Genomic DNA, 17,845 nt, shown 5'->3' with positions numbered 1-17,845 from the left:
CCCTTTCATGAATGTGACCTACCGAATTAGACTATTTATCGGATTTGTAATCACATAAGCAACACGACGGGTGCCACCTGTAGAGCAGGATCTGCTTACCCTTCCGGAGCACCTGAGATCACCCCTAGTTTTTTTGGTGGGGTTCGTGTTGTTTATTCTTTAGTTTTCTATGTTGTGTCATGTGTACTATAGTTTTTCTGTTTGTCTTTTTCATTTTTAGCCATGGCGTTTGTTTTAGATTTATGAGTTTGACTGTCCCTTTGGTATCTTTCGTCCTTCTTCTATCTAAACTACATGTTATCAATATGCACAAGAATGTCTAGATGCCCAACGGTGTGATTCTTAGGTAGTTTTGAATTAGCTACAAATTACACAATATACAATAAATAGAGTCAAAAGATTGTCCAGTGATCGTAAAGTGTTGGTCCATAAACGGTACTGTTTATATTAAACGATATGTTCTACATACACATGGTGGAACTAATCTTCTAAATAATAATTTTATACAAAGTCAATCAAGGTTCTGGATTCTTAGTTAATATTTATCAGGGACAATTGGCTTGTATCATCAAGGCTATGTAAATAGTCATCTGGCATTTTGGTTTTGTCTGATAGCGGGGTGATAACATATATATAATATTAAGTGCAACATAGGTATATATGCAATTATGTTGCACTTTTGCGTTCCATTCTAAAGGAATATTTATTGAAATTTAAAATCACTTAAATTGGACTACAAACAAAGATCTTCAATGAGAATATAATCCAACGTTGTTTTTACAGAAACACCAACTATGTGTCACTGGATGGTTAAATCCGTTAATCTTCTTCAAGAACTATTTACCAAATGATTTAAATATATGAAGTTGAACTATCCGAACTCAAAATGAGTTTATCACAGTTGATAAATATATTCATATGCAATTTTAACCAGTCTATCAACACATATTGTTTACATGTTCTATAAACTATAATATATTTTATAAACTGCAGATTTTTGGACCCAATCGGAAAGATACATTACAGCTACAAACAATAAAATGTCAACAAGTAATTACATTTAATCATTAAGGTAAATGTCTCTGGTAACTTGTATGTGCGTTTCTCTTAAGAATCACTTAATGTTCTGCTAGCGGTAGTACTGTTCAAGTCCAACATAGGATATAAGGAACCTACAACGTTAGTTATTGTTTCTTTTACTTCAGTATCCCGTGCGTCAAATATGAAGGGTGTAGAGTTTAGTTTTTGGAGGTATGTCTTTCACATTTGGCTTTTCCATCCGACACCATGCCAAAATCTGGGGTGGCTCTACAAACATTTTTACCTGCTCTCATTTTGGTCAACCAATATATTTCAATTCCTTTCTTTCTTAAGCACTTACAATACATTATAACTATAAATCCCAATAGTTAAATTATTATAGGCCAAAATGAAAAAGTTTGTCCAATCTTATTTTTCTATGTTGACCTCATCTAAATCATTTCATTTTGATATTAAATGGTTCATATGAATATGCTAAATTGATTCCAACTATTCAATTTGTTTTAGTTTTTCAAATTTTGGCAACGCTCTATGAAAAGGTTTCCAAATTTCCAAATGCTATTTTTATAGATGAAAGCACTATTTTTGCCACTCTCGCAAATTTATTTTAAAGACATTGTTAACAAAAATCAGTATTATTATTCGCAACAAAAGATATAATGTTAAAAATTACCCCGGCCAAATCATAAGTACGTTAACCTTAAGAAGCCTTTAAAGTTTACACACTATAGTATTTATCATGCTTTGATAAAGTGACACTAATTGTGTAGTTTCAGATTTACGTTTTATTGTTCTTTTCTTTTTGGGTTTAAGCTTTATTTCGTTAAATGACACATCATTAGCAGTGCTTTGGTCATAATTATCATTTCCTGAATCATAATCAATATCTGTTGTTTGATTAATCATATTTATTTTCGGTATTTAATCTATGTTGTTTTTGTTCAAACTTATTTGAGAGTTCCAATGTTGGAAAATGTAAAATCTAAATTGAACTCCGAGGAAAATTCAAAACGGAAAGTCCCTAAATAAATGGCAAAATCAAAAGTTCAAACACATTAATCTAATGGATAACAACTGTCATATCACTTTCGTTGTCTCTCTCGGCGAAAGCGTTACGCAGTTTGTATTTAAAGAGCTTTATCAGAGTCATTTTCACTGTTTTTTTAGATTCAGTTTAGTCAGTTGTTACTACATATTGTGTTGCTCTTAGCACCCGTTTATTTATGTATTTATTTAATTTTTTTTCGGGGGGGGGGGTCTTCCCATTCATCGCTATTAAGTTACTGGAGGAGGGTTTTTTTCTATAATTCTACAATATGGTCTCCGATTTGCCTGGAGTTTATATATGTGTTTCTTATGGTGTTTAAGATATACTCGATCTTCTCCTTACAATTTGACCTTCTAAGGATTTTTATTTGCATATTTAGCTTGTCGTTTCTTAGCTCTTTTTAAATGTTCATGTACGAGAATGAACGATTCGTGTTGTTCTTGATGAGCAAGTTTATGCTTTTCCTCTCCGTTATATTTTCTTCTTGGTTTTAAAATATTAACAATAGGTAACACTGGATCTCTGTTATGAAGCAGAAAATAATGTAAGAATTTTGTAAACTCGTTTACATTAAACCTAATTGCTGCTAAATCATCATTTAGATATAAATCCCATGTGTGTGCATTATGTTTAATCTATTTAGATAAAACATAATGTAAAATTCGATGGAATCGTTCCAATTTAGCATTGCTTTGAGGATGAAAAAGAAGTAGTAATATGATGAATATTTAATGTTTTAGTGTTTCATGCATAATATTACTAACCTTTTACCTCCGTTATCGGTTGATACTGCCACAGGACAAGACAAGCTAGGAAATATTTTTGTTCAAAAACAGTGTGCTATATTTATTGATTCTTTATTCGGAAAAACAAATACATCTACCCATCTACTAAAAAGACAATTGAAACTGATTATATAACTTTTTTCTTGAAAGAGTTGCCGGATATGGGCCAGATAAATCGAATCCTGTCTTAGAAAATTGATATGGCGGAAAATAAGTTTTTTGAAGCGGAGGTGTTGTTTTCATTGAGCCTCTCAATTGACAAATTAAACAACCTGTAATATATTCATACAAATCTTTATATAAATTTGGCCAAAAACATTTTTGTTTGATACTATTAAACACCTTAATTATACCAATGTGCCCATTTAAATCATGATAACCTTTCATTACAGCATTTTTTGCATGACTCGGAATGTATAACCTTCGTTTCGGATCATCGTCAGAATTTGATATATAGTATAATATTTCCTCAATAAAAAGGTTTTTTTTTTTATTAGCAGTTTGTTTAGGTGTTTCAGATTTTAGCTGATTAACAATTTGTACGAGTGTTTGTAGATAAAATGTTATTGTCTTTTTGTTGTTTATGTAACATGTCAAAATTTTCCAAATTTTTTATTAATTCTTTTGCATCAGTTTAATTTTCCAATAATTTACAACCTGTAAAATGTATAGGATTACATTTATTAGAATTTAATGTAAAATTGAGCATGGAAATGTGGAATGTGTCAAATAGACAACAACTCGACCATATTGCAAACAACAGCAGAATCACCAATGGGTCTTCAATGCAGCGAGAAACTCCCGCACCTAGAGGAGTCCTTCAGCTGGCCCATACACAAATATTTATACCAGTTCAGTGATAATGGCCGTCATTTTAAACTCCGAGTTATACACAAGAAACTAAAATTAAAAATCATACAAGACTAACAAAGGCCAAAGGCTCCTCACTTAAATAAGGCGCAAATATCTAATATCTATTTCAATTTCACTGGTTTCATTATTTTAACCGTCTTTAGAAGCATAACAGTTGATAATATCGCGGGAGTTTCGACTTCGGTTTTTTACCGTGTTGTATCTAGGGTTGACGGCAGTGTGCGACGAAGCCTTAGCAGTTTTGATACATATGAATTAAACGTTAAACTGCATGGTTGTGTTGTTTCTATATACCGTAGAAAAAATTAGTCCCTAAATTTATGGTTCCGTGACCAAAAGGGAAAATGGATACAAAGCTGAAAGCCATTGGTTCCGGGCAAAAATGAGCAATTACAACACTTTGGAAGAAGTTTGGGGACATAAGTTCTTCAGAAATAGAAATTGAGAATGTCACAGCTATTTTAGATTCCGTATTACAGAAAAAGGAAATTCTTAAACATCTTAATGATAAAATTGTGAAAGCAAGCTCGGATGAAATTCAGCAAACAAATGAGTACATGTTCGATTTAGATTCAGAAATCCGTCAAGTTAGAAAACTCATTCAATCCTCGCAATCAACTAGTCATAATTTACCCGGCAATACTACCGTTTTTCACAAGCTGGTAACGTTACTCCTTCTGATATACACATGCATACCTTGATTTCACCTATAGCCAATAGTGCACACGCAAGCGTTTCCTCTCAATTGAACCCACATGCCAATTGTTTCACGTTGACATCTCAATTACAGTCCAATGCAGCGTTTTATAGTAGAAACCCCGCTATATCAAAGACTATTCCTACTACGAAACCGTATATGCACATTCCAAGTTTACATTCGTCTTCTAGCTCAAATAATCAATACCACAAATTACCAAAGTTGAACTTACCTACTTTCAACGGGATTCATATGAGACATCTATTCACACAAATCCAACACTCATCGATGTACAAAAGTTTATCTACGTAATGTCACTCTTACAATAAGAAGCGTTGCAGACCATATCAGGTTTTCTATGACAAACACTAACTACGGCAAAGCTATTTCGTTGTAACAAGAGAGGTATGGACAAATACATACTATAATACAAACATACATGCAAGCGCTCCTCGAGATTTCGCCGCCGATTTATACATTAGTAAGCCTCCGCAATTATTATGACCCAATTGAAACTTACATACGAGGACAGACTATTTACACTTATGGTTCACTACTTGTACCGATTATTCTGAACAACTTACCCGGAGAAATACGCCAAAACTTAGAAAGAGAACATGGATCATCAAGTTGGAATTTGAAAGATTTGTTGTAAATTAATTTATTACACTAACATCAGAATGAAACACAAACCCAACTGATTAATATTTCCTTTAATAATCCATTTGTATCATGTTACATCATTTTATTATCTGTTAACATCTAATCAATATTATCAATGTTCATGTTTATATATAAAATATATCTCCGTTAACTCCGTAACACGATTTTATAATGAGTAAATAACAAAAGAAAAAATACAATTACAGGAGACATTAAACAATTAACGGAGTCAAATTCTATTACTGTGAAAGAACTTTTATTCGTGGGGTACCAATTTTCGTGGTTTTCGTTGATGACTTTATCCACGAATCTAAGTGTCCAACGAAATAAAACAACCATTGTCAAAATCAAGACATAGAAAGATCCCCATCGGACTACTGATATGATCTAGAGAATATATTGAATAACGCCAATCTGAGAATACTTTAATAGCAGTCACAGAACTACAACCGCATGCATGATTATACCCATTTAATTTTTAATAATAACCTAAACTGTACAACTTTTGATCTGTAATTCTCATTAAAATATTTTTGATCGATGAAAGTCAGATTTCCGGTATTAATATGCTAGTATAGTAAAGTGTTCATTTTATATCCTCATAGTTCTCGTATATATAGGAAATGATAATTTCATGCTGGTCTTGATTTTGATAAGAATTTTTTGACAATTTAAGATACGTTTATAGCGTTTGTTTATGCAAGGAGGTCATATCACCTCCTTGGTTAATGTTACTGTTTTCTATACGTGACATGTTTATGGCCTTATTAACACCTTTGATGGTCTTTAATCTGTTGATCACTTTATCATGGCTTAATTAGTGTTATTTCTACGATTTACACGGTCAATGTTTACTTTGCAATTTCCTTCAATCCAGACTATTTGTAACCTACGTTTCTAAAGGCTTTAATTTTTCAATCATTATTTTTTTAAACTCAAATCTACGAATTTAAATTTAGGAAACTTAGGAAATAATTCTCCACAAGGAAACACAACGCACAACGCGAGGAAAAGCCAGCCCCGTTATATTAAAGAGAGACCATGTGCTTTTTGTAAAGACATACATGCGCCAACATACTGTACCAATGTTAGTGATCATAAAGCCCGCATATCTATTCACAAACGAGACAATTTGTGCTTAAATTGTTTAGGGAATCATCATGCTAATGAGTGTAAATCTAAACGAACGTGTAGACACTGTAACAAGAGACATCATTCCAGCTTAAGTAATGTAAGTAACCATGGTAACAGGGAAACTGCTAGCAACCCAGATACACAGAATAATCAAAGTCAGAATCAATCTACATTTTTAAATATCATTAATAATACTTAGTACTGAAAACAAGGACGATGCGAAAATTTTACACTCTTCGACAGAGATGCGAACACATGTGCTATTGAAGACGGCTGTAGCTTCTATATGGTCAGGTAGTATATTTATGGAATTAAATATTTTATTTGGTGAAGGTGCACAAAGGTTTTTTCTAACAGATGATCTAGCGAACAAAAAGAATTTGAAAACTGAAGGAGTAAAAGTTGTACACCTATCAGCAATTGGAAAAGGCAGCACAGGAGAACTACGTAAATCCACCGTTTACATTGAAACATAACATAGGCGTAAAATTATAATTGCAGTTCTAATTGTACCTACAGTATCAGTCCTATTTCAGTATCACATGCGCTACGTTAACCGAGATATGAATTATCTAAAAGGATTGAGACTCGCTTATACAGTTACCAAAGAAGATTCTTTTAAAATTTCTTTACTTATTGGTGCCAACTTTTAGTGGGATTCTATTGAAGACGAGGTTATACGAGGAGATGGACCGCCCGCGGTAAGATACAAGCTTGGATATTTGCTTTCAGGACCCTTACAGTCAGGTATAGCATATTTGTCTACGACAGCTGGCATTTTTAACTTACTAGTTTCGCACACTTCAGAATAATTTGACATTGAATCGTTCTGGAAACTTGTATCGATAAGCATAGATTACACGAAAATCAAGAAAAAGAGACACCTTATTTGATGGACTAGCAGGAGTCATCAATTGAATTTCTGGGAGAAAGGTAATCGGCGAAATTATCATGGAAACAAGATTACGAAGAATTACCGTCAAATTATGAAGCTGCAAAAAGGAAAAGGAGAACGTTATCAGAAAAATAGTCAAAGATTCGCCCATGCTTAAGAAATACGGAGATATGATAAATTAACAGGACCGTCGCGGATTTATTGAAAGGGTTGATGAATCAGAACCGACAACTAACAAAGAACATTTACTTACCATGCCTTGCCGTTCTCAAGAAATATTCCATTACAACACCAATACGCATAGTGTATGACTGTAGTTGTAAGATGTATCAAAATCAACCTAGTCTGTATGATTGCCTAATGAAGACTCCTCCAGAGTTAAACGAATTATCCAAGATCTTGGTAGGATTTAGACTTCGTCGTTATACTATCACTAACGAAATTGAGAAGGCTTTTTACATGCAGGACTTAACAAAGACGACCGAGATGTAACCCTATTTCTATAGTTAAGTAACACTTCGGATGTAACCAGTTCGTTAATGACGTATAGATCCAAAGTCGTATTTTTTTGAGAATCTTGCTCACCATTTATCATGGACGCTAGGATTACTGAGTCCAGTGACAATTACGGCTAAAATTTTGTTGCGAGAAATATAGAAACTTGGATTAAAATGGGACGGTTTAATAGAAGGAGAAAATATGTAACCAATGGATCAGTTTACGCGATATTTTTGAAACCGAATCACAAACGGTATTTCTTCGATATTACTTCACTGAGACTACAGGATCAATAAATCACAGTCTACACATATTTGTCGACGCAAGTACAAAGGCATATGGTGCGGTAGAATATATGTTACGGTTATGAGACAGAACTTGTAATGGAAAAGTCAAGATTAGCATAATTAAAGGAACTAACACAACTTGAGTTAATGGCAGCCATAATCGGAGCACGCTTAGCTAAACACCTTCAACCAACGTTAGAGTGCGAAAATATCACTTTTTGGTCAGATAGTCAGATCGTTTTACACTGGCTTAAAACATTAAAACGTTTCATACAAAATTTGGTGAATTAAATGAACGAATTGACAAAATCATGGAAATTGAAATATTGTCCTACAAGCGATAACCCAGCTGATCTAGTAACACGAGGGATAACGGCCAAGCAATTCACAAACAACAAACTATCGATTAAAGTTCCGCATTGTTTAACAGACAGTTCAACTTACCCAAAATCAACACCGATTGACACGTCTTTATCAGTTTTGTTAACAGAAAATGACAGTACATGTATTCGCCAAATAAAGGACGATACGGTTTGTCAACTTGGAATTAACTTGTCATTGATATTGAACGGTATTCGTCGTACCAGAAACTTTTACGTATCACGTCATATGTACTAAGGTGTATAGAAAACTGTAGAATTGAAAAGGGTTTAAGGATACTAGAACATTTAAAACCAAGTGAACGATCCAAATATGTTGAAGTATGGATTCGAAATCGTCCGGACACGGCTTTTGCGACGAAATATAACGCATTGAAGTATAACAGTAAACAAAAGAACAGTTTACCGAGAATCAGTCAATTAAGATTATTTCTTGACGATTTTTTTCGTATATTTTACCTAACGACCATACATACAATTTCTAAACTTGTATTTGGTGCTCATGAACTAATTTATCATTCCGGAGTAAATGCCACAGTCGTACATTTGAGATAAAGCTTTTGGATACCCGCTTTCCGACATTTTGTTGCTCAAGAAATAATTTGTCATTCCGGAGTAAATGCCACAATCGTACATCTGAGACAAGGTTTTCGGATACCCGCTTTCCGACATTTTATTGCTCATGAAATAATTTGTCATTCCGGAGTAAATGCCACAATCGTACATTTCAGACAAAGCTTTTGAATACCCGCTTTCCGACATTTTGTTGCTCATGAAATAATTTGTCATTCCGGAGTAAATGCCACAATCGTACATTTGACACAAAGATTTTGGATATCCGCTTTCCGACAGTTTGTTCGAAAAACAGTCAGGAAATGTGTTACTTGTAGAAAGGTTGTTAGACAACCATATGCAGCACCGGATCCGCCGCCATTGCTTAAGATTCGTCTACAAGAAGCTTACCCTTTTACAACTACAGGCATAGATTTCAAAGGCGCATTACAAGTAAAAGATAACGAAAATGTCATTAAAAATTCTACATATGTTTATTAATTTGATCCTCTACTAGAGCGATACATCTTGAAGTTTTTACAAATTTGCAAGAAGAAACATTTTCACAAGCTTTTTGATCAAAAGCTATTATGCAGAAGGACATTTTGTAAAAATGTATTGCCAGTTTTTCCGTATGCTTCTTATATATGGACTTAGTCCTTGTGTTGTATTTTATAAATGGTTCTAAATCCAGTTAGATAGGATTAAGAAAAAGATAAATAAACATACTTAGAGTGTGATATAGATATGAAAAACTGTAACAGCCATTTATTTAAATACATTTTGTGTCCATGTAGGTTACATAAAGAAAAAGACAGAGATGGAAGTTTTTAACGACCTTGATTGACTAAACAGCCCTTTCACGGTCGGATAAAGGACATGCTTAACCTTCCTGAACGCCTGTGATAACTACAGGTTTTGTAGGAAATCGTGTTTTAAAGGTCCTATGTTTCTATATTTTTATTTGTTATATGTTATATGTGTTGTCATTCTTTGTTTAATTCTTTTAAATTGTTGACAGTATTTTGTCTAGATCTGAAAAGATTTTTAATATCCCATATGGTATCTTCCGCCTCGGTTTCAACTTAACGTAAGAATTTTTGGTATTTATCATAATTTGTGTAAATATCAAATAGATTTTATTATGTTTGTAGGATATTACAACTTATTTCTAGAGTATTTCAAATTTACATTTATATACTTTTACACTGTTAGAAGATGGAAGTTGGTCATCCTGGTATACTTCTGGTTCTTGTACACGATCATGCGGAAGAGGTTCACAGCAAAGAGTTCGTCTTTGTGACAGTCCGCCACAATCAAATTGTGGTGCATATTGCCTAGGACCAGATAAAGATTCCATCACCTGTTCACCTTCTGCATGCCCTGGTAACTTGATCTTTACATTATTTATTTCATATTATGGTATATTTTGAAAGATAATAGTCATTAAAGACAACAAATGAAATGTTAATTTTGGATCCCTTCCCGTTGATGAATCTCACCTAACGAATAAGACTATTTACCGGATTTGTTATCACATAAGCAACACGACAGGTGCTACATGTGGTGCCTCTGTCGTCTTAATAACCTATCAAATCAGAAGAGGTGAAAGAGAGCCAGAAGATCTTCCAAATGCAAAAATAAAAACAGAAATAGACTTCTTCTAGCTCACTTCCAAAGAACAAAAAAAAAACAAAAACAAACGCGACCCATTAATATGTTTTTAAAAACGCCTTGCCCCTAACTTTTTTTCCAAATCAATGGCATTATCAAATATATAAACAGAAAAAAGATAAGGGGCGGGACAAAACCTATAGATTATATAATAAAGAAATGATAAAATATACAGAATAAGTTGATTGATTTTCGGTTGCCTTATGTCCAGTGGCAAATATGTCATGCATGTTAAGGACAAATATAATAGAGATCAAAGGATAAAGAATATAGTGAAATGGTTAAAACTAAAAGATATAGAATTAAAGAAACGATCTTTCATCTGAAACTCTTCCCTCACACACACCATAACCATTACTGCCAATACGCGCATATATACATCTCTATACAAATATTTAAATTTCGGAGCACCTGAGATCACCCCTAATTTTTTGTGGGGTTCGTGTTGCTTATTCTTTAGTTTTCTATGTTGTGTCATGTGTACTATTGTTTGTTTGTCTTGTTCATTTTTGGCCATGGCGTTGTCAGTTTATTTTCAATTTATGAGTTTGACTGTCCCTTTGGCATCTTTCGTCCCTCTTTTAGAATTCATATCTGACGTTTGTTATGCGTACATGTAAATGTAAGACGTCGTATTATTATCAATAATGTAGAGATTATGTCGCTTGTGTGTTTTACTCTGTTAAGGTGGATCATCGATATATATTTCTTTCGAACTGTTTTTTCTTACATTTTGACAAAATTTCAAAATACAAATTGTGCAAAATTGCCAATTTATGGAAAGATTGTTCACGAAAAAACACTTTTTTTGTGAAAAAAAAATCTAAGCAATAGAATTTTGAAATAAGTTAAAATAAAAAAAAAATGGTTTTATAATATGTTTTAAAAAAATGATAAGAAAATATGGTGTCGCCGAAATGGTTTTCTTGCTACAAATACAATTTGCTGATTTTAAATAACACACAAATATTTGGTAGTTGTGTTTAAATTTTAGAGTTAATCACTTATTTTCTTTATACTAATATACAGCCTTTATCCAAATTGCAAATTTGTATCCTAATTTGTATGTTTAGGCAAAACACTAGATCGATTGAGTACTGCCATTGTACATAGATTGCGTTATACTATGAATCTACCTCAAGTGTATTTCATTAGAACCTACATGAATTTCGAAACTAAAAGATTTGTTGAATGATAATTAATAAAAACAACACCGAATCATCGCGGCTGTATTCAAGTGAAACTATTTAAAAAGAACACACTTGTTATTTGAAATAATTTACATATTTTCAGTTGATGGAGGATGGTCGCTATGGAATTCTTGGGGAGCTTGTACCTTTACATGTGGAATTGGACAACAAAGTAGAGGTCGTACATGTGACAACCCCCCACCAGGAAATAACGGAGCTTATTGTCAAGGCCAAGAAGTCGAATTTAACTCATGTGAATTTCCTGCATGTCCAGGTAATTAAATTTTATAATCGTTTTATTAACCGGATTTTTGTGACAAAAATGTCGGTTATTGATTTTGGGATGTACGGCGGGCGGCCAAGCGGGCGGGCGGCCTCCGGGCGGCAATCAAATGTTGTCCGTGCATTAACTCATGAACCTTTCAAACAAAGCTTTTAAAATATGTTGTTACTGACAACTAAATGAAGGTCAAGTTCAATAATGGCGATTTTGACTTTTACCGTTCAGGAGTTATGGTTCTTTAAAGATTGAAAAATGGAGTTTCCAGTCGTGTCCGTGCATTTACGAATGAACTGTTCTACCAAAGCTTCCCAAATTTTAATATGTTGTTACTGATGACAAAATGGAGGTCAAGTTCAATAATGACGATTTTGAATGTTGCTTTAGTAGTAGAGAAACAGTGCGATTGTTAGCATACATGATTTTTCGAATAACTGTACCAAGCACATGTTAGATAAAACATAATTTCATTTTAATAGTTGATGGAGAATGGTCATCATGGGATTCTTGGGGAGCTTGTAATGTTACATGTGGAAATGGAACACAAAGTAGGATACGTAGCTGTAATAATCCTTCAAAAGCAAATGGTGGAGCAGATTGTCCAGGAGAAGAATATGATTATATCTCATGTACACGACCTGCATGTCCAGGTGACTTAATTTTAATATGATATTTTTCATAATTGAGTTTTTCATGTAAACGCAAATAGTTATTATCATGATAAGTAGAATAACTAAAACCTTACAAATTTAAGTGTTTTGTAAAAACATTCAAATTATCGATTAGATATTTCACAATGTTAATTTAACTTTGAAATTAAATAAATACTACGTCTACGATTGTTAACAAGCCTAATTTATTTACTCAAGCGCACTAAAGGTAAAAAACAAATGTTATTTTTTAAATAGTCAATGGCGGATGGTCTTCCTGGATATCTGGAGCTTGTAACGCGACATGTGGAACTGGGTACCAAAGAAGAAGACGAAATTGTAATAATCCTTTCAAAGCGAACGGTGGCGCGGATTGTCAAGGAGAGGGAGACGACCTCATTATATGTGCACTTTCAGCGTGTGCAGGTGATTACACATGTTCTTCTTTTAACTTCAATTGTAAGGTATAATATGTATTCAAATAAGTAGGCATATAAAATAAAACAACTTTTACAAATAATAACCGAATTAATTGACAAACTGTTTCATTTTGTCGATCAACTATAGAAATGGGTCAAAAAGTAATGGAATTGAAATTGAGCGCCAATTTGAATGGAAATTGAACAAGGTATTCATATAAGTTGCGTCTGTGTTTAATTAAGTGCAGGAAAGGTAAGGTTTTACTCTTCTGAATAACGTAAAATAAAACAAGCAAATGGAAATGATTGTCTTTGTAAATGACTATCAGACATTTATGTATGATTGATTCTATCAATTGTCTCAAGAAATAGCTTGTTTTTAATTCATTTCAATATATGTAGCGGCCTTGGTTGTTACTAGTTCTATCTACTAGTTCTATCTACCACTGTAATTACTAGCCAGTCAACACAGATGTTGTGAGTTCGAACCCCGCTCGTGTGGGTGCACTCGACTCCAACCTTAATTGACTAGGATTCTCAGTTTTCTTATCAAAGGTTGGTAGTTACGCCCGCGCACTCAGTCTTCCACCACCATTAAAAACTAGCCGCTACGATATTGTCCAAATGTGTCGCTTATAATTTGCGTTAAAAAATCTACGATCAATCAATCCATTTATGTACATCTGGTTTACCTTTGATTATATTGGAAAACATCAACGTTCATCTGTGGAAAAGATAACAATCAACCTCATCGCGATGGCGTCTGTGAAACGCCTGAATGCATGCTTTCAATCTAATCACTTTGTATCCTTGACTTCATAGGTTTAGTTTCCTTGTTAGCAGCAGTCTTCTATGAAGGAAATACAAGCCGAAAAATATGATATCAACAGAGACGGCTGTCAAGTTGGTTCAATATTCATTATTCAACATTCAACATTCAATTTTTTTTCTTGTATACTTTTTCAACATTCAATATTCCATTTCAACATTGAACATTCAATTTTTTTTTTATTTTTTTTTTTTGGCATTCATTTTCAACATTCAACATTCGATTTAAACATTCAACATTCGATTTCAACATTCAACTTTCAACATTCGTTTTCAACATTCAACATTCGTTTTCAACATTCGATTTTTAGATTCAACATTCGTGTTCAAGATTCAACATTCGTGTTCAACATTCAACATTCGTTTTCAATATTCGATTTTAAAATTCAATATTCAACATCCGTCTTCAACATTCAACATTCGTTTTCAACATTCAACATTCGATTTTATAACTTTCAACATTCGTTTTTAACATTCAGCATTCGTTTTCAACATTCAACATTCGTTATCAACATTCGATTTGCAGCTTTCAACATTCAACATTCGTTTTCCATATACGATTTTCAACTTTCAACATTCGTTTTCAACAATCAACATTCGTTTTCAATATTCAAAAAAGAATTACTTAGTCTAAAGTATCTGCTATTTTCAGAATAATTGAAAGAAATCATAATCCTGTGACCACGCAAACCCTCATTATGCGTGCGTTTTAATATCATCAAAACTGTAGTAGAAGATAGCTTGACAAACAATGTATCCTTGCCCGGACTGACGACGGACAGACGGGCGGACTGAACGGGGTTAATTTATATGCCCCACGACATTTATAAGGGGGCATATCAAAGAGGGACAATCTATTCTTGCAAACGCAAGTTGTGATGTTTTAGATCTGAAACGTTTTTTATAGAAACGTGTAGTAGGCATGTATACTCGTGAATAACATATAAATAAAAGGTAGAAAAATCGTCTGGGCTCCAATATAATATTAGTCGTTTTGATTGGGAAGCGATCGGATATTTGTCGAGTTAATCTGGATCAATGATTAAACAAGATGGCGGTTATCGGATACCGATCGGATATTAGTCGAGCATAGGTCGAGATGATCGAGTACTGATCGGTAAAATATTTGTATTCCGTCCAAACTTGATCTCTACACCATCCTTTCTCGATCAATTCGACCGATACTCGTCGAATTTCCGATCTTTTTTCGAATTTTCTATACAACCTCAAATAATTATGGTTGTATAAATTGGTAAAACATCGTCGTCGTCGTCCGGACACTTGGTTTCCGGACAATATCTTTAGTTTAAATGAATGGATCTCTTTGAAATTGAAACACAAAAAGGAAGGTTGTTATTGATTTTGGGGGTAAATAGTTCCAAAAGTTTGAGAACTAGGAGCCCGAAAGGGGTCAACATTAGAATTGTTTCTAGTTTCAAGACAACAACTTGTGTTTTATTGAATGGATCTTTCTGAAATTGTACCACAAGGTTTTATATCACAAAGGAAAGGCTGGGATTGAGTTTAAGGGTTATGGCTCTGAAGGTGCAGAAATTAAGGGTAAAAAGGTGCAAAAATCAAGCAATTTTCCAGTTTCCATAATAAGTATATGGATGCTTCTAAAATTGTAATGCAAGGTATCCCAACACAAAGGAAAGACTTGAATTGAATTTTGGGGATAATTGGCCTAAACGTTCAGTAATTAGAGGCCAAAAACAATATATAATTGCTAGTTTCCAGACATTACTTGAGGTCAAGTGTATGGATTTCTCTTAAATTGTAGAAAACAAGGTACCACACCATAATAAAGCTTGGATTAAATTTGTGGATGATGACTGAAACGAAGTTAAAAAAAGAATAGGGGTAGGAGGGTGTGTAATTTTTTTCATATTTTTTTATTTTCTTATGTGTATAATATTGCGCTATAGAACAGTATTGCGTATTAGCAAGAAATCTTTCAACTGCACAGTATTGCGCAATAGCAATTAATCATTAATTTCACAGTATTGTGCAATAGCACAATATTGCACCTAAGTAAACAGTCTTCAATTGAAAATTATTAATACAAATATTTAGTTTAAACAATATTTATTCAGATAAATCAACATTAAACGATATTATACAATTGAAATAATATTAAGGATTCAGAAACAAGCAATTTGCTTTACAAATCTGTCTCCTTTTACAAAATTAATACACTTCTTGAACAATACATAAATATAAATACTGGAATGTTCTGTAATAAATATATAAATATGAAAAAGGTGAAAGAAGAAGAAAGAAAAAAAAGAAGAAAGAAAAAAGAAGAAATTTAATGAGAAAAAAAAAATAATAAACATGACTTGTTGTAATGTATACAGTGTGAAATGCTTGGGTTCCTATTGATTGGTGAAGCATTAACACCAAGGGTTAACACGTTTACTCTTAATAATATATTTCTGCACCAAACTAAATAAAACACTCTTTTGCTCATCTGAGAGTGCCATGGATCCAAAATACAAATTTTTCAACCCATTTCAAATTTTTATTGATAAGATTTTTCACCACATTCATTTTGTGTCAGGAACCTAAAATATGTCCAAAATTGATCACAATCCAAATTCAGACAGTATCAAGCTTGAATATTGTATCCAAACTTGCACCAACTGTTCAGGGTTCGACCACTGCGGTTGTATCAAGCTACGCTCAGCGAAGCATTTTATTTGAAAGGTAAACAAATTTCGGTTAGAAAGTCAAATTGATGATGAGCAAGGTAGACCACCTCGAACATTCTTGTAGAACGAGTCAGACCAGTCTCCCGATCGCTTTCAAGATTTTTATCTTGATCGGGATAATTTGAGTTAGTCTGATCGGCAGTGTGAACCTATCTTAAGCTAGGTTCACACTGCCGATCAGATCAACTCGATGATCCCGATTGTCCAACGACCAAGCTCAAACAAATTCTTGATCGGGCCTGTTAACGACTTCTACTCGACCGCCATCCAACTGTTCACTAACTTTAAGTCGACCATTCACGACTCCTTAATGACTCCAACACGACTCAATTCCGACAATAAAAGGAATATTTATTCGATAATTCCGATCAATTCACGATCTTTACACGATCTTTACTCGACTAGCTAGACCAAATCAACTGTTCACGATCTCAGCCTGATCTCGACCAGACCAGATCGACCAGATCGTATATGGGTCGTAGGGATAATCGGAGTGGCCATTAAGTGTTACCTTCGTCCGTCCGTACGCACGTACGTCCCAACATGACCCTTTATAATGTTATTTATGCTAGCTGGGGCATTATTGGTGTCCCATGGACACATTCTCCGTTTATTTGGTTATATTCAGTAGAAGGTCCAAGTAAAATCATACATTTAAAATATCTGCATAGAAATAAAGCAGTTGGATTTGTGGGCAAGGTGATAAGAGCTCAGAGAGACATGTTAATAGCTGTGACGGAGCTTGTAGGGTGCATAGAAGACGCAGAAGATGGTGTAGACATCAACAGGTGCCGAGAAATCTAGGTGAGGCAGTGGCTGACACGACGACCACTGTGTGGGCAGTTTGAGAGACTTGCACTAACTCAATAAAGATTTATTATAAAAACTTTATTATAGTGAACACTGATATGTAATGGTACTTTTATTGCTCTTTTTGGGAAATGACACCACAAAATGAGATTTGTCACTGGATTAGTACTGGAAATACATTTCCTTGCTTTCTTACAAATAAAAGCGTACTGTTTGTCATATATATGTGCATAAGTATGTAATCAGTATTTTTCATTGATTTGATATCCAGTAGTTGAATGGTTAAAGATATTTATTTTCTTTTTGCTGTAAGGCAACAACCTGTATGTAATAGCCAAAAAATATGTCAAAAAGAGGGCAAAGATGTCACATATTTCCCCAAAATTTGATCCAAAGTAGAATTTCAATACCATGGAGTGATACCTTT

At 33.7% G+C, this 17,845-nt stretch overlaps 1 protein-coding gene across 1 annotated transcript in view; it reads left to right on the top strand.

The window, feature by feature from the left end:
• The window catches only part of LOC143082373 (receptor-type tyrosine-protein phosphatase alpha-like), a 120,443-nt gene that overhangs the window by 65,607 nt on the left and 36,991 nt on the right, over positions 1-17,845 (top strand). Inside the window, exons 5-8 of the mRNA XM_076258021.1 lie at positions 10,069-10,239; positions 11,821-11,991; positions 12,477-12,647; positions 12,906-13,073. Of these exons, the coding sequence (XP_076114136.1) occupies positions 10,069-10,239; positions 11,821-11,991; positions 12,477-12,647; positions 12,906-13,073 (681 nt within the window). The remainder of the gene's footprint in view (positions 1-10,068; positions 10,240-11,820; positions 11,992-12,476; positions 12,648-12,905; positions 13,074-17,845) is intronic.

The sequence above is a fragment of the Mytilus galloprovincialis genome, chromosome 7 (assembly GCF_965363235.1).
Source record: "Mytilus galloprovincialis chromosome 7, xbMytGall1.hap1.1, whole genome shotgun sequence".
NCBI classification, from domain to species: domain Eukaryota; kingdom Metazoa; phylum Mollusca; class Bivalvia; order Mytilida; family Mytilidae; genus Mytilus; species Mytilus galloprovincialis.
The sequence above is the reverse complement of the archived record's forward strand: the minus strand, read 5'-3'. Positions and strand labels throughout refer to the sequence as shown.